General features: G+C 35.7%; 1 protein-coding gene and 1 long non-coding RNA gene across 2 annotated transcripts in view; one reads left to right on the plus strand and one right to left on the minus strand.

Moving 5' to 3' along the window:
- On the minus strand, positions 1-9,200 carry tbx20 (T-box transcription factor 20). The gene is made up of 8 exons (XM_016483833.1): positions 8,972-9,200; positions 7,689-7,935; positions 7,263-7,427; positions 6,675-6,783; positions 4,301-4,459; positions 3,875-3,951; positions 1,194-1,306; positions 1-713 (listed from the first exon to the last, which is right to left on the minus strand). The coding sequence occupies exons 1-8, from the start codon at positions 9,096-9,098 to the stop codon at positions 373-375; spliced, it is 1,338 nt and encodes a 445-aa protein (XP_016339319.1). The 5' UTR covers positions 9,099-9,200; the 3' UTR covers positions 1-372.
- A 2,905-nt stretch (positions 9,201-12,105) lies between these two features.
- The window catches only part of LOC107686740 (uncharacterized), a 35,085-nt gene continuing 28,957 nt past the window's right edge, over positions 12,106-18,233 (plus strand). The window contains exons 1-2 of the long non-coding RNA XR_001634066.1: positions 12,106-12,205; positions 17,710-17,854. This is a non-coding gene — a long non-coding RNA (uncharacterized LOC107686740). The remainder of the gene's footprint in view (positions 12,206-17,709; positions 17,855-18,233) is intronic.

Consider the following 18,233-nt stretch of genomic DNA (forward strand, 5'->3'; position numbering starts at 1 on the left):
TTTGGAAAAACAAGAGGGTGATTAAATAATGAAAGAATTTTTCTTTTTTGGGTGAACTATCCCTTTAAAGGTAGCATTAACACAGATGAATAGCAGATGAAGACGGATCTCTGAGTCTCTTATCAACGCTAAAAACTCATGCTTAAAGTTCTCTTTTACAAGAATCCGTGTCCGTTGGGCATTTCGTTCACCTTTTCTCCAGCACAACTGCGAGAAGCAGCACGTCCGGGTCGTTAGTCAATGCCGTGTCAGTAAGTATTATTTACATGTGGTTCTTCCTTTCGTGTAAGCGTGTGTTTTGCGTGTGTATGGGTGCTGTATGTCTTCGCATGCCGGCGATAGGGAACTCTTATCAGGCTGAAGTGGCAGGAATCATACGAACGGGGTCATGACTGTGGAAGAATGGCGCAGTCCCTGGATGGCAGCGTAGGGCCCTTGCTGAAAATAGTGGTGGTAGCGTGGCATGTGGAAGGTGGGGAAGGTCGGCCCGCTGCCCTGCATGGAGCCAGCCAGGGCGGATGGGGTCAGAGGCATGCCCAGTCGACTGTAAGGGGGTAGAGAGCCTTGGATGGGGTGAGGAAGAGGACTGGCCAGGGACGCTGTGCTGGTTCCGATGGCAGACAGAGATTGAGGGTGCTGAAAGCCGGAGAAGCCAGATGTGGTGGTGACCCAGGGGCTGAGGGAGAGGTTGTCCGATGCGGTGAATGCTGAACCTACAAGGAAAGAATTGAATGAATTATTTGCACCATAAAATGAGCATATTTACCATAATGTAAAAAAAATGTTAGTGTGATGTTTACAGTAAAAAGATGTATTAACCTGTTAATAAAAAGGGAGTTTTTGCAGCGATGCCACAGAAGAACCATTTTTGGTTCCCCAAAGAACTTTTCAGTGAACAATTCTTAAAAGAAACATTTTTTCTTAGAATGAAGAACATTTAAAAAAATCAAAACTACTTTTTCCACTTCAAAGCACCTTGCGTGGAATGGAAAGATTCCAAGATTCTTCATGGAACCATAGATGTTTTTAAGAGTATAAATGGTTTACATCACATTATGTGAAATTTACTTTTTATTGTAAATGGAAATAAAAACTATGAATTGCCATATAATTTATAGATTATATCATAATTTATAAATTATGAACAGAATTTTTTTAGTGTACAGTTTACTGTTACAGGAGGATTTTCCTACCTCTACTGTGTGCCGAGTGCCCATCTTCACCCAAGATTTCCTCATCACCAGCATAAGTCCGAATGGGCGACCGGGCGTAAGAGTGCTTGTGGATCAAGCTCTCAACACTTTCCCTACAGCAAAACCAAAAGACAACAGCCCAAAATATATCTCTAAATCCACAACAGCTTATACAAAATCATCTGATCTGGTTAAATATCCTAAACAGATTGCATTTTAATAAACTCAACCATTATTTTTAAAGGCATCACATAATATCTTCACATTTAAAGAGATCAAAATCTCCAAAAATGAACACAAATGAATGTTTTAACAATTTTTGTCCATGAAATTAAAGCCAGTGGGGTTCAAAACAACACAGTGGGCCCTACTGACTTCCATTATATGCACAGAAGAAAGACAGTCTTACAGGTTTGGAATGACATGAGGGTGAGTAAATGATACCAGAATTTTTATTTTTGGGTAAACTATCCTGTTAAAGGTCTATGCACTGTAAAATGAAATATTTTTTTTTTATATAATTGAGATACTAGATTTAATAATCCTTTTGAATTTGTTTATATTTTCTGTTTTAATTTTCATTTTTTAAGCTGTCCATATTATTATTTTTTATTTCAGTATTCATTTTAGTTATTTTAGTACATCAAGTTAAACTAAAGAAACTAGCTGAAATTAAAAAAAAGTTAATTTTTTTAAATATTTCATTTTATTTCAAGTAACAAAATGAGGAACTTTATAACTTTTATTTACTAATCAAAATTTTTAGACCATAAATGATGTTGTGAATCTGCTAATGTTATGGTACAAATTACACATCTAAAGTCATTCTCTGCAGCTTTGTGTGTTCAATGAATCAGACAGTTCATGCTAGCTTAAACAACAAGGGCATACAAATATGTTAACACACAGCAAGTGCGTAGAGAGGAGTGTGTCTGCTAGCCTTGCAGTAAGTGCATTAGCTCCTGTTAGATTAGACTCCTCAGACAGGCTGAGATGGTCTGCATCACAAGAGCCATGCGTCCACATTAGCCTCCCAATTAGGTTAGGAAAGTGCAATATCTGTCAGCAGCGCAATACAAATATGTGTGTTTTTATCTGCGATGCGCTCCCGAGGAGAGGGGCCTCGCAGCCCTACAACTTGGGTGGCTGTTTTCAATCAGTCACAGGGCCCAATTGAATTACACTGTGTTTTAGTGCAGTGCCCGACTCCAGACTAATGCGATTTCTGCAGCTCCCTGAAGATCAATTGATCAGATCTAATTCACAGCCCTTCCAAAGAGAAAAAGAAATAGAGAGACGGAGAAAGAGAGAGAACAGGATGCATTTTTGTGTGGCATTTTTGGCTTCATTGACTTTCGTTTGTTCTTTCGTTGGGGTTTGAAATGGAACTTGCTGGCAAATGTTTAACTGGAATGCTAATCTGAGAGCACATTGCCAAAATCGGTCATTTCCAGCATTTCTAGCTTTATAAAATAATTTTTGGGTCATTCAGTCGTTTTTCTTGTGACTCTTTAGTCAGAAAAGTGAGCGATACTGACCATTTTTCTTGTGCATTTTCTTGTAGTATATGAATATATATATATATATATATATATATACAGATATGTGTGTGTGTGTGTGTGTGTGTGTGTTAATATTGACTTAATTAAAATACATGGCATTTAGAGATCATATAATATAACACACCGTCACTAGTGGGCAAAAAAGTGCATTATTCATAAATATAAAAAAATTAATGAATATACAATAAAAAGAAAGACCCTGCAACAATTACTTTCAGTAGTTATTTTAAATGCTGTAAATCTTATATTAGGTTTTGTTGTGTATAATATATGTTAATATTGACTTCATTAAAATATATGTCATTTAGAGATCATATAACACACATTCACTAGCATATTCATAAATATGAAGCAATAAAAATAAATAAATATACGACAAAAAGGGAGAACCTGCAACTATTACTTTTAGAAGCTATTTCTATCTGATCTAAATGTTATATTCGTTTTGTTGTGTAATTTCAGAGCACATTTCCAAAATCTGTTATTTCCAGCATTTCTAACTTTATCAAATATTTTTCAAGTGATTCAGTCATTTTCGAGTGTGTTTTCTTGTAGAGTTTTTGTATGTTACTATTGACTTAATTAAATATATATGGCATTCAGAGATCATATAACACATTCACAGGTGGGCAAAATTCATAAATATATGAAAAGCAAACAAATAATTAAATATGCTATAAAAAAAGCGATAAGCTGCAAATGTTATCTTTAGAAGCTATTTCTACCTGATCTAAACAAATCTTAAATCTAGTTTTGTTGGTCTAAAAAAAAAAAAGTATTTTGACTGATGTAGTATTTTAAATCATTTAAATTTATATCATATTAAATAATGTTTTTCTACCTTTTTGTTATGGTATTATTATTATACTATAAATGTATTTATTAATTGACCACATGAACCACACTTTTAACGTAACATTTTTTCCAGCTTTTATTGAACCAGCTCGCCCACACACGTCTAGGTCTAATGAGACTCTAATGAAAAGCCACTTGTGCACTTGTTAATGAGTTTGGCGGAACGTTCTCCACCACACACACGCTTCACTCCCTCTGCAATCACTCACTGCACTGAACACGGGTCAGAAATCAACACGCCACCAGCAGCAGAATTCCTCATACCTCTCCATATCCGTGAGTCTGGAGGAGTCTCTGAAGCCTTTGGCAAAAGGGTTGCTGTCAATCTTCAGTTTGGTTATCTGTAGCGAAAATAGGAAACAACTAAATTAATCCAGCAGCTCTTTTCCTCTCCCACATGATGTCATGAGCATTAAATTAAACATTAGTCCAAATGGAATGACTGATGTCTTCCAGTAAATTGTTCTGCTAAAATTGAATCAATTTTAAACTCTTGCCAAAATATACTTTTTAAAAATTCTAAATAGTACTATTATTTACAGCGGAACAGCTTCATAAAAATAGCCAATGGGGGAAATATATACTCAAAACATACATTTAGACAAGTATTCTTGCATAAATATAGGCTATAGTACTGGCTTTTCCAGGTGCCTTGCAAGGGAATTAGGAAACTGGTTGATTTGTACTCACCAGCTGGTTTTGGTAAGCAGTGACCGCAGTGAAAACTGTCTCAGTGAAGACAAATGTACGAAACTCCTCAGACTTTAGATTAAGAAGTGACGCTGTGTGATCTTTCTTCTTGATGATATGAACTCGGGGTTGGTACTTGTGCATGGAGTTCAGCATGATCTGTTAAATAAAGTGTTCAGAAATATGAGAAAAATAGAATTTATGTGATGCAGGAAAACTTTAATTATTAAGTATAAATATAAATTTCACATCATTATTTATTATTATTATTATAATTATTATTATATGGGGGAAGTCGTGGCCTAATGGTTAGAGAGTACAACACAGTGGGCCCTACTGACTTCCATTATATGCACAGAAGAAAGACAGTCTTACAGGTTTGGAATGACATGAGGGTGAGTAAATGATACCAGAATTTTTATTTTTGGGTAAACTATCCTGTTAAAGGTCTATGCACTGTAAAATGAAATATTTTTTTTTTATATAATTGAGATACTAGATTTAATAATCCTTTTGAATTTGTTTATATTTTCTGTTTTAATTTTCATTTTTTAAGCTGTCCATATTATTATTTTTTATTTCAGTATTCATTTTAGTTATTTTAGTACATCAAGTTAAACTAAAGAAACTAGCTGAAATTAAAAAAAAGTTAATTTTTTTAAATATTTCATTTTATTTCAAGTAACAAAATGAGGAACTTTATAACTTTTATTTACTAATCAAAATTTTTAGACCATAAATGATGTTGTGAATCTGCTAATGTTATGGTACAAATTACACATCTAAAGTCATTCTCTGCAGCTTTGTGTGTTCAATGAATCAGACAGTTCATGCTAGCTTAAACAACAAGGGCATACAAATATGTTAACACACAGCAAGTGCGTAGAGAGAAGTGTGTCTGCTAGCCTTGGAGTAAGTGCATTAGCTCCTGTTAGATTAGACTCCTCAGACAGGCTGAGATGGTCTGCATCACAAGAGCCATGCGTCCACATTAGCCTCCCAATTAGGTTAGGAAAGTGCAATATCTGTCAGCAGCGCAATACAAATATGTGTGTTTTTATCTGCGATGCGCTCCCGAGGAGAGGGGCCTCGCAGCCCTACAACTTGGGTGGCTGTTTTCAATCAGTCACAGGGCCCAATTGAATTACACTGTGTTTTAGTGCAGTGCCCGACTCCAGACTAATGCGATTTCTGCAGCTCCCTGAAGATCAATTGATCAGATCTAATTCACAGCCCTTCCAAAGAGAAAAAGAAATAGAGAGACGGAGAAAGAGAGAGAACAGGATGCATTTTTGTGTGGCATTTTTGGCTTCATTGACTTTCGTTTGTTCTTTCGTTGGGGTTTGAAATGGAACTTGCTGGCAAATGTTTAACTGGAATGCTAATTTGAGAGCACATCGCCAAATTCAGTCATTTCCAGCATTTCTAGATTTATCAAATTATTTTTGGGTCATTCAATTGTTTTGCTCGTGAATCTTGGGTCAGAAAAATTACAGATACTGACCATTTTTTTTGTGCATTTTCTTGTATTTATATATATATATATATATATTGATGATATGAACTCGGGGTTGGTACTTGTGCATGGAGTTCAGCATGATCTGTTAAATAAAGTGTTCAGAAATATGAGAAAAATAGAATTTATGTGATGCAGGAAAACTTTAATTATTAAGTATAAATATAAATTTCACATCATTATTTATTATTATTATTATAATTATTATTATATGGGGGAAGTCGTGGCCTAATGGTTAGAGAGTCGGACTCGTAATCCAAAGGTTGCGGGTTCGAGTCTCGTACTGGCAGGGATTGTAGGTGGGGGAAGTGCTCTCTTCCACCTTCAATACCACGACTGAGGTGCCCTTGAGCAAGGCACCGAACCCCCAACTGCTCCCCGGGCGCCGCAGCAAAAAAAATGGCTGTCCACTGCTCCAGGTGTGTGTTCACGGTGTGTGTGTGCACTTTGGATGGGATAAATGCAGAGCACTAATTCCGAGTATGGGTCACCATACTTGGCCACATGTCACGTCACTTTCATACTATTCTATATAATTTTTATATATATTACTGCAGGCATTACTATTTAGTAAAACAAAACAACAACAAAAACTATTATGCTTCATCGGCCTAATTTTCTTTAAAATATGCTGTTGTATAACCAAATGTCATATTTGAATTATCATGGTCATTGTATTTAAAAAGAAAAATGAAAGAATTGATCTTCACAGGCAAAATATATTTTCTGTAAAGCCACTTGTGTTTACAAATACAAATCTTTACAGATAGCCTACTATTTTCATTAAACAATTACACGCTGACACATACAGAATAAAATGTAAAGCCACAATGCTTTAAAATAAAGCGTTCTGCTTACGTGTCCGTGCTGGTCCAGTTCGTTGTTTGTAAGCTTCACTTTTTCGAAAGAAACCATTTGTTTCAACAGCTGTTCTCCTGTAAACGGCGAATCTGGATGCACGTACAACCTGTAAAATAATAAGAGAATAAATTAAATATATATAAAAATATCATATAAATGAATATCCAAACGGATTTACAGCATATAGATCCGTTTGGATATACGTGCATTAGGCTATTCGATTTTTATTTACATTTTATTCTTATAATTAGCCTACATTTCACAACATTTACATTTGGATTTGAATCTAAAAATGACTATATGCTAAATAAAGGTTGTTGTTTTTTTTTTTAAGTAAAAACAGAAAATAATAGAACGTGCGAAATTCAAATATATTAGAATTACACGTAGCCTATACACATTCAAAGCGAATTAGCGCATCAACTTGTATGTAGGCCCATCCAAAAAAAATAAAATAGGCTATGTTTTGTAATGATGTATTCCCTTTTTAGTTACACCGGCTGTTCACAAATAGTTGATGATTTAGCAACTTAAGTAGGCTAATCATAGCAAAACAACGCATAGAGGAAATATCAAGGTTCTTACCTAGCAGGTAAAGGTGGATCTGCCTTTCCCGCCACAAGCCATGAGGATCTATGGTAGGCATATCGATATCTCTTATTGTCCACCGGAACGATGTCCATTAGTACGATATATTTGGCGTCCGGATCCACTCCGGAAAATGACACACGAATTGTCGGAAACATTCGTCTGTTGAACCAACATCATGAGCGTAAGTGGCATTTACATGAGTAGGCTATGCATGATTTCGAAGATGTTGGTTCAAATATGTAAAACAAATGAGCCGAAGTAGCCTATTTTAGATGTGGTAACATATTGGCTACTGACAACAGGCATGTCCTTTAAAAATAATATGTTAAATGCGTCTACTAAAGATAGCCTATAGGCTACTAAACAAATTCGTGTACTGGTTTGAAAATATGAAAAGTAAAATAATTTCAGCTTTTTTACCTTCCAGATTTTGTGATAATCATTTCCGTGCCGAGTTCGTGGAACTTGTCCCACAGTTCTTTCGTCTCGAGGCTGCAGGAGATCTTGGCCATCTCCTCGCTGGGCACGCCGGGGGTCGTAGGAATGAGCGGCTCCGTACATAACGGAGCGCCGCCGCCGCTGCTGCTGCTGCTGAAGTCGCCGTGGGTTTCTAGCAAAGGCAGGTCGCCGATGTTTGGATGGCACGACGACTTCTCTACGAATTGTTCTAGAATTAAAAAAAAAAAAAAAAAAAAAAAAAAAAATAAAAATATTTACTTCTCTACGAATTGTTCTAAAAATAAAAAAAAAAAAAAAAAAAAAAAAGTAATTAAATATATATGCGCACCAATTTATTGCAGTTGGTGTTACAAAAGATGTTAAAGTCAGGGACTATAACATGCAGATATTGGTTTGGTTCTAATAAAAAAATCACATAAGAACAACATTATACCGTTTACATGACTTGCTTTAACATTGTATAGTTAGAATATGCAAGCCTAGCCTATATGAAATCTAGAAATAATATCACTGCATATAGCTAGAAACACAATTGATAAAATGCAATTCTGTATAGGTACTAAACAACAAAACAAATAATTAATAATGGCCTAAAATAAATAGTTTTCTGTGTTTAAATATTTATGAATGATAAGTATTTAGATTTTTTTTTTACACTAATTAATTTAGCCTGAAATGTAATCGGCCTATTACAAACTGCATAGAGCCACCAAAATATTCCAATGCAGTGGCCATTAAACCCACAACTATTAATGTTCTTAAATATAATTAGACTTCACTTTTATTTTTATACTGTAAATATAAATAAACCGTTAGCCGTAAGAGATGGTCTGTCGTTTGTTTACCTATAAAACAAAATTAAATCCGTTCATTTTGATTTGCGAAAGTGTACAAATTCTTCAGAAAACAACACAATTTGGCCAAATACAAAATCTGACCTTTTAATTCAATGTTTTCCTTTATATACATTTGTAAAAAGCTTAAGAGAATCACTCCTTATATTGACATTTCCTTAAAACATTTACATTTTACGACCGCAGAATCTCACGCAATTGTAGCCTATAACTCACTGAAAAAAAAAGGTGTAATTATTTAAATACTAAGCTATATTTTCCTTTATATAAAACTGCTGGAGTTTGACACTGATGGCACCGTACGCCTCACGTGCAGACTCATGTCACTGTTGCAAAACACGAAAACACTGTTGCTATCAAAACTCGTTGAAGAGTCAGACCTGCTCTTACCCAGCGGCTTGATGGTATTTTCCTCCAACTCCTTGTCTTTCGATTTCCCACTTGACATGAGTGCGGCTATGGAGAAGGCATTCGCCCTAGAAGAGAGCTGAGGCTTTGGGGAAGAGGTGTACTCCATGATGCGAGTGCTCAAAACTATTCTCAACAGCACCAATGTCCAGATTAAGCCCCGAAACGACTTTAAATTGCAAGATGATATTTGAGTCAGGACTAAGAAGATTGTTGCATGTTACTTCCAAATCGGTTGGGAGATTGTGTGTCTCGCTCCAGTCACCCTCTAGCTCTCTTGCACAAGCAAGGTTTTCATAGTTGCCTAAGTGTTGGACACACTTGCAGTCCCTTAATTTCACTAGCCCCTCCGTCGTGCACAGCCATGACCAATCGTTGTGATGCTTCTAGCTCATTGGTTCTTCAACAGCTTCCACTGTACGGTCAGTTCGTTTAGAAATCCTACTACGGTGACGGCTTGGCTCATGAATATTAATGCATTCTCGTGACGTTGACCTTCTAGATTTGCCGAAAGAACGAATAGGTTTTTTTGTAGAGGGCGTGGCTTTTGTGTCTGGCCACTCCAAGCAACGTCAGGACGACCTTATTAATATTCATGAGTTCACCCATGATTTCGCCTACTGGGCGCTGCGCAGACCTGAGAGGGCCGTCAAAATGCGAAATAAACTTCATCAGTGTTTAACACGTCACATCTGTCTACACTAAAAGGCTGGATATGTATAACCTTCCATAATGCTTGAAAACTTAAATGTCCACATCTTGTAAGGAAATGTTAGAGTACAGACTTCCTTAACATGACTAATGTTTTATCACCTACAGTCAAACTATGTTTTATTTGTCTTCTAAGTTCCCACATTTTTGAGTATAGCTATGACAATTTTTATTCATTATTCAGAACATTTATCTCCGACAAAAACACAGGTCCATCCAGACGTTTTTAAAACTTGAATATAATTAGCCTATTTTAAGTTAAAGTAAAACTGTATTCTAAGAATGTTAAACTCGCCAGTTATACTGCGATATATATAAATGTTGGAAAGACAGAAACAACATTATCAGTTTCTTGATTTTGTCGCTTGTTTGTAACGACACAGTCCTGTGAGTGAACTGTCTTTACAAACAAGCGAAAAAAATCATAATTTAGAAAAGAAAAATCAAAACAAAAGTAAAGAAAAAAAAATACTAAACAACATAAACAGGCCAAATACAATTCTAAATAGGCATAGTTTTATTCTATAATTAAATATATAATAATAATAATCATTAACATTATTATTATTAGCCTATTATCGATGTTTTATATTCGTAGATTCAGTAACATTCCTTATCTGATTACTATTAGTAACCATTATGTTTCTGTTTTCTTCTTCTTCTGCATCCTTTTGAACTTTTGATAAGAACAGATCCTGTCTAGACGCCACCTCAGGCCACTCGCTCTCGCTTGATGCCAAAATTGAGACACAGGCCCTTTGTCAAGTCACACACTTAGTAAGCTTATGCCGATCAAGCTTGGTGAAATCATTACTGCAGATTTGAACTAACACGTTTCACACAAAAAGCACTGGTTTGTCGCGTTATGCCTAGCCTGGGTTCAACTGCTCACGTGGCGTGATGAAACGTAACAGTACCACTCTTAAATGCTTATTTTATTGGCATATATTTTATATATATTAATACACACAATAAAGGTATGTTTTGATTATTCCCTGTTGAATAACTATTAATCTGTGCTTTTGTAGTCTATACACTAAGCGTGCTCGCGCCAAGTGAGAGTCAGTATGTGTGTGTGTGTATATATATATATATATATGTGTGTGTCTGTATATATATATATATATATATTAAAAGCGCTGACTCTTGTGTTTTTTTCCGCTTGAGGAATCACCTCATCCTCAATGCCACTCTCTCTGGAGAGATGCAAGAGCCCCAGATCTACAGCGTTTAAACCCATTAAGGCGACACTCAAATGCAAATCCAATGCTGCAGATATATTATGAGGGACTTGGCTGGGGGGAAAAATTTGATTACGTGCAATTGCCAGCGGATAATGTGCTAAAAGCTTTCCCACTTAGCGTAACTCCTTACTGAATATTATTCACACTTTCAGGGCCGATGTGACAGCCGGCCCATGGCGACTTTTAAAGATACAGCCGAAACTTGCTCGTCAGGTGCAGTGTTGCCATGTCCGCTTGTTATAAGCGACTTTGGATTTACACAGTCACGGTTTTGCTAGCTTGGCAAAAATGTGACCAACCACTAATCAGTTGCCAAATCTGACCTGCTGTTTAAACGCAATAATGCCATTATTAATGGTTGTAGTTTCCTCTTTATTCTGTTAATTTATTGACTTATGATTTATATACAGTAGGCTAGTCAGTGTGCAACATTTACATTTTTTTGTTTTTTTTTTTGCGTTTAGAAGATATGATTATTGGAATAAAACATTGTTATGAAATTAACAATTTAGCATTGTTTATGTTTTATGCAACTTTAGGCTTGATTACGTGCAATTGCCAGCGGATAATGTGCTAAAAGCTTTCCCACTTAGCGTAACTCCTTACTGAATATTATTCACACTTTCAGGGCCGATGTGACAGCCGGCCCATGGCGACTTTTAAAGATACAGCCGAAACTTGCTCGTCAGGTGCAGTGTTGCCATGTCCGCTTGTTATAAGCGACTTTGGATTTACACAGTCACGGTTTTGCTAGCTTGGCAAAAATGTGACCAACCACTAATCAGTTGCCAAATCTGACCTGCTGTTTAAACGCAATAATGCCATTATTAATGGTTGTAGTTTCCTCTTTATTCTGTTAATTTATTGACTTATGATTTATATACAGTAGGCTAGTCAGTGTGCAACATTTACATTTTTTTGTTTTTTTTTTTGCGTTTAGAAGATATGATTATTGGAATAAAACATTGTTATGAAATTAACAATTTAGCATTGTTTATGTTTTATGCAACTTAGGCTTTTTATGATGATGATCCAACTTGCTTTTTTTTTTTTTTTTTTAAACCAGTTTGGTTGTTTTATTGCTACATCTGGCAACACTGGTCAAGCGTCTATTTCATACTGGCAAAAATAGTAGGAATCTAAGAAACGGGAACTGACGCATTTCGGGGATGGCTGTATTATGTCCCAAAACAAGTGTGACATTCAACAGACGACTGTTTTAATCATTTCTGTACATCGGACGGGAGATAATATAACGTTGGTGAGCCAAATTAAGACTTTGGAATATAACTAATGTGCTGTCCGTAATTATTTATAGGTAAACAATGTTGTTATTAATTTGTTGATCATTAATGAATCAATCAATCTAAAGAAGCATCAATTCCATCCCGTTTATGCCGTGTAGGCCAAATCATATTGCCTACACGTTTGTGAGGTTTTGAGGATCAGTATAACAGTTATATGTTCCCAACATTACAAATCATTACAAAGTCTTAAATATTTGATTTAAATATTTTTTATTTAGTAAGGCCTATATCAGTGCTCTTCAATGTAAATACTGTTTTTTGAGTGAAAATAGAGAAAATAATTGTTTATTGCTTCTCCACCTCAATATTAACAGGTCATGATGATCAGACGAAATGCATATCGTTTATTGTCAAAATACTGAAATAGAATTATTTTAATAATTCAATATTATTTAGTCAAGAATGCATATACTAATATATATATAACTATAAAATATTCAAATAATTTTTGTGGACAGTTGCTAAACCCACTTGACTTTTTGTGCTGTCAGATTATTTTAGATTTCATACTCATTTTATTGGTGTTTAAAATATATAGTATTGCTTTATGCCCATAAAGAAATAAGAAAAGAAATAACAAAAAAATCAATGTCAGCATTTTGTTAATATTTATGCAGATGCCCATTATCTTTCTTTTTTTATTATCATGAAGTTTGAATGATATTGTCAGTATTAAAATTCCTGTTGGGCATATAATAAGTGGCTTAATTATATACCGGATTAATCCAGAGGCGTGAAATACAACAATCATCCTCCATTCAGAGGCCTCAGCAGGAAAAGTAAAACATTCGGTCAGCTGTACTAAGTTGCCATGGTTAGTAATGACCTTAAAATTCTAGGGCAGCAAAGTAAGTCCTGTTGCATCAGGCTGGTTCAAAGGAAGTATAGCTTTTCCAGTTTTCACCCGTGAGAAGTGCCCCCATATTCCCCCTTGGCTTTCAGGCAAAGGCAAGCGGGCTGACAGGCATGCAGTGGTCGAGCCAGTGCCTCCGTTCATATGACTAATTAGACAAGCTTCACGCTGCGCTGTTCTTTTTGATGCTGAGCCCTGGTGCTAATTGCCACGTCCGTCTTGGGGCACATGGAGGTTAAGTTTAAATGCAGCGCCGGCTCGCTGCACTCCTCCACCCCGCCGTCTAAACGGCCCCTTCTCAACCTTTTTTTGCCATGACCGGAGCCTGTTGGGGACAGGCTTGGGATCATGCGGTGTGTGCAGGCAATCTGGACTGTAGAGGAGAAGTGTTCAGACGAGAAGGAGGAGGGGTAATGTGGAGAGGGTATTAGACGTATCTCCGATTAGGCTCATTAAGGACTGAAAACGAATGAGGTGTCTTTGCTCAAGCAGGGCTAAATCAACCCAGGAAGTCTGAGTCTGGCCTCTTGCCTTCTCATCACCTCAAACCCTTCTGATCTTCTAGCTTGTGGCAGTAATTTTTACAGGGCCCATCAGAGGGGGAAGGTGGCCCCAAGTAAGAGTGAAAGTGGCTTAAAGTCATTAGTCTAGTGTGAGTGAGTGAGAACTTGTCAGAGTGATGCTCATAGTTTGGTTAACACTGCGATGTCACAAGGGTGCCGATAGTACTGATGGATGTGGTTTCAAATAACACTAATTTGTTCACACCGCCCATATCTTCTGCTGTGGTTATTGTTGGTACTTTGAGTTCAATTATTTATTAGGGCATAAAATCGAATGTCTTTTTGAAGAAGAAAAAAAAAAAAAACCTTTCGAAAAGATTGGATTTTATTGATTTTTTGTTTGTTTTATTTTCTAAAAACAGCTTTCTCTCAGTTTTGAACAGTTGTGTGATTGTTGCGTTCATCCATTATCATATTTGAATTACCATAAATCAGTGGTTCTCAAACTATGGATGGTGTTTGGCAAGGTAATTGCCTGATTTCTAAAATTTAAAATATGTTCAAATTAAATAAAAGATTAAAATATATTCAAGTAGTACAAGTACACATTAAATTATTCAAAATTTACAGTAGAGAAATGTATCATTTTTATTTCTATTTCAACTAAGTGCTGTTCTTTTGAACTTTCTATTCTTCAAATAATTCTAGAACATGAAAAGGTTTCCACAAAAATATTAAGCAGCAAAACGGTTTTTAACATTGATAATAGTAAATGTTTCTTGAGCATGAAGTCATTATAAAAATGATAGATAAAGTAGCACATGGCAAACAGTGCAGATATAATGTGTGTAGAGCAAAAAGAGCTTATCAGTCTGTTTAAACTGCTCAATACCTCATTACAGCATTGCACTGCAAAATACCTCTTCTGACCGTTTAAATAAGACTGCTCTCTTAGCTGTTTGTCACTTTAAACAGACTGATAAGCTCTTTTTACACTACACCCATTATATATTTGTTTATTTCACTGATTTGCACTGCCATGTGCTGCTTTATCTATCCTTTTTTGCATGTCCTTATTTATATAGTTGTATTTTATATTATATTTTAATCTGTATTTATTTGTATTTTTACATGATAGATAAAGTAGCACATGGCAGATAGAGTGCAAACCAGTGAAAGAAGCAAACAGTGCAGATATAATGTGTGTAGAGCAAAAAGAGCTTATCAGTCTGTTTAAACTGCTCAATACCTCATTACAGCATTGCACTGCAAAATACCTCTTCTGACCGTTTAAATAAGACTGCTCTCTTAGCTGTTTGTCACTTTAAACAGACTGATAAGCTCTTTTTACACTACACCCATTATATATTTGTTTATTTCACTGATTTGCACTGCCATGTGCTGCTTTATCTATCCTTTTTTGCATGTCCTTATTTATATAGTTGTATTTTATATTATATTTTAATCTGTATTTATTTGTATTTTTACATTCTACCGTTAGTGTTATCTGTATGCACCAAGGGTCAATTCTCTGTATGTGCTGTACATGTGGCAGATTTGTAATAAAAAGTATTTTTTTTACATACATTTATTTGCAATAAAGCAGACTTTGACTTTTTGACTTTGATATTAGATTGATTTCTGAAGGATCATGTGACACGGAAGACCTGGTTAATGATGCTGAAAATTCAGCTTTGCATCACAGAAATAAATGACATTTTAAAATATATTAAAATAGAAAATGCAATATTACTGTTTTTACTGTATTTTTTATTAAAATAAATGCCGCCTTGTTGAACACTTTTGAATGATAGTGTATACAGTTTTACTAATCCATAATTTTGTGGGACATATTTCACTGAAATTAACTAGAAAGCTTCTTATACTATTTTTCTTTTTAAAATATTCAGTAGTTTTTATTGTTTTTGTGTCTGAAGCAATCCGCCAACTGAAATCTTTCAGAACCACTGCCATAACATTAACTTAATGTAGTTAATATTATTATATTAATCTTTCCTAAGAGGCCCATCGCCCATCCTATATCTGCCCACGTCAGTGTCCTTCCAGAGAGTGTTTGTTTGATGCGGGACAGAGTGAGTGTGTGATAAAAGCGTTGGCATGGGCAGCCCCATCTCTCCATGGTCACAGCGGTCAGTGGCATCCTTCAAAGGTCCCCATCAGAGATGTGATTGGATCTCTCTCGCTGTCTCTGTCTTTCAGCTCTCTTTATCTCTTTTCCTCCCTCTCGCATTGGCAATAGCAAACTGCAGAAAAAGGAGACTGCGTCTGTCCTTCCTCTCCCCTCCGCTCATTTTCTCTGAGATGCTCTCCTGTCCGTACATGACTATCGGACATTCTCCTGGTCAAACAAGTGTAAAGTCTTTAAATGGGAATGTTTGACTTTGCCACAGCCATGAATAATAGAGAAGCCTGGTGGTTAAAAACGGTTCTAATGTGGTTTAACACACTTGTGAAGGAAGAATATGAGCGGCCCATCCCACGGGGGAAAGGGTGTGACAGAGAATGGTGCGGAGAGAGGGTGTCTGTGATGCTGAAAGCCTTTTTGCAGCATCACACCGATGTTGTTGGGGTTTTAGCGGTGAGCGTGCGGTGATAAAAGCCACCAAGAGTCGCAGGTCTCCAGTAATACATCACTGTGAACTGCACAGGGACCAAAGCCCACAAACATCTCTTTAATTGTGTTTCTACTCGGCCTCTCCTATCCCATCCTCCTTGTGCCTCTCCAGTGGTGATCACATTTCCAAACAGGACTGAAGTGGTAATCTTACTTGACTCACTGAACTGTGGACGTCCACTTGGTGTCCTTTCTTTACTTTGACCTCTGCTTCTGATCTTCTCCCTAACTTCCACAGATTTTCACTAGCACAAACCGAGGAACCTTTCACCAGTGCCTACTGGATAAGTGTAAAAACTAACATTATGTCATCATTTACTCATTCAAACGGTTTGAATTTCTTTTTTTCTCATTTCAATATGCAACAGGAATTTTTGATATTTCATCTTAATGATGCCAAACACCATTGGTTCTTGCATGTCACCAGTGTTAGTATTACTTATTATTATTTATGTACTATTAGTTTTTATTAATATTTTGAATTAACTTGTTTTATATTCATATAATTAAAATTTTTCTGTAATTTGTTATGTGCTGTCAGTTTTATTATTATTATTATTATTATTATTATTATTATTTAAATATCACTAAGGTTGCATTTATTTTTGTTTTAGTTTTAGTTCACTTTTAGTTTTTATTTCCAATTAGTAATTTTAGTGATTCACCTTAATTTTATTTCAGTTAGTTGCCAATACATTTAAATTTGAAGTTTTTCATCTAATAACTTGATTTGATTTGATTTCAATTAACAAACATGTTTTTAATAGTTTTTTTTGTTTTGTTTTAGTTAACAATAATAACCCTGAATGTCATATAAACACATTTAACACAGCAAGTTTTAATATGCAAATGTGATATGAAAGGTATAATGGCGGGGATGTTTTTTCAGAGAATACTAACTTAAATTTGGTTTTCCTTAAAGCTATTGTATAGCTTCAGAAGTGTTGAAATATAGAACATGGTTCCTATGGACTACTTATATTGTGCTTTCTTTGTTCTTTTGGAGCTTGACGGGCCATGGAGTCACTATATGTTATACAGCCAAAGTTCAAAATGTAATTTGCATTCCACAGAAATCAGTCAGTTGTACGCTTTTGGAACAAAAAGAGAGAATAATCAATTGAATGGTGAAAAAATAAATAAATAAATGGCTGTTGTCCTGATGTATTTAAATCACATTAGGTTATGGAAGAAACATGCTCAGTTCAGCATTATGGGGGACATTCATTAGAGTACAGAACGGATTAGAAGCAGAATTAGTCTGAACAATCATTTTCTCAAAGGTGCCCTGTTCAACATATGCTACGATAACTCATTCTGAAGATGGAAAGGAAGGAGGAGTATTTGTGAGGTGCATGTAAACTGGAACCATGGTGCTATTATTCAACCCAGCTAGATCAGGCCAAGGTCTGCATGTGCAAAGAACTGCTGTTAGTATTTCTGACTTTAACCTTTGCTCTGTTTCAGCACTCCTGCTGCATCTCTCCTTGGCATTTCTCTTCCCCTCACAACCTAATGGCATTTTGCTGCGGTACGGGAACTGTCTCCAGGCTGCACAACTTCAGAGCTCCCAGAATTCTCCCCATCAAATGTGGTCACTTTTGATATCAAGGTCTGTGACTTTTGTCTTTGACGGTCTCAAACATAGAAAGAAAAGAAAAAAAACATCATAGAGGTTTGGAATTACATGAGTGTGAGTAAATGATTAATTTTTATTTTGGGGTGAACTATCACTTTAGAAGAATAATTTAGCCCCAAAAAATTTATTCTGTTATCATGTACACACCCAAGTCATTTCAAACCCATCTGACTTTATTGTATGAAACACACAGGAGATGGTTCATGCCACTTCCTCACAAAGGAAATACATGTTTGCAACAGTGTGAGGATGAGTTAATGATGACAGAAATTTTGTATTAATTAAAATGGATGATGCGATTTCAATTTTTCCTTTCTCTTTGGAGTGTTACAAGCTCTTGGTGCATAAAGAA

Source organism: Sinocyclocheilus anshuiensis, unplaced genomic scaffold, assembly GCF_001515605.1.
Source record: "Sinocyclocheilus anshuiensis isolate Anshui unplaced genomic scaffold, SAMN03320099.WGS_v1.1 scaffold389, whole genome shotgun sequence".
NCBI classification, from domain to species: domain Eukaryota; kingdom Metazoa; phylum Chordata; class Actinopteri; order Cypriniformes; family Cyprinidae; genus Sinocyclocheilus; species Sinocyclocheilus anshuiensis.

Excerpts from the sequence above, each read along its gene's own strand:
- tbx20 (XM_016483833.1), bottom strand. The coding sequence starts at position 9,098 with ATGGAGTACACCTCTTCCCCAAAGCCTCAGCTCTCTTCTAGGGCGAAT. Across the intron at positions 6,784-7,262 it reads GATCCACCTTTACCTGCTAG|GTTGTACGTGCATCCAGATT; the intron begins GTAAGAACCTTG and ends ATTATTTTACAG. Across the intron at positions 4,460-6,674 it reads AACTGGACCAGCACGGACAC|ATCATGCTGAACTCCATGCA; the intron begins GTAAGCAGAACG and ends TTTATTTAACAG.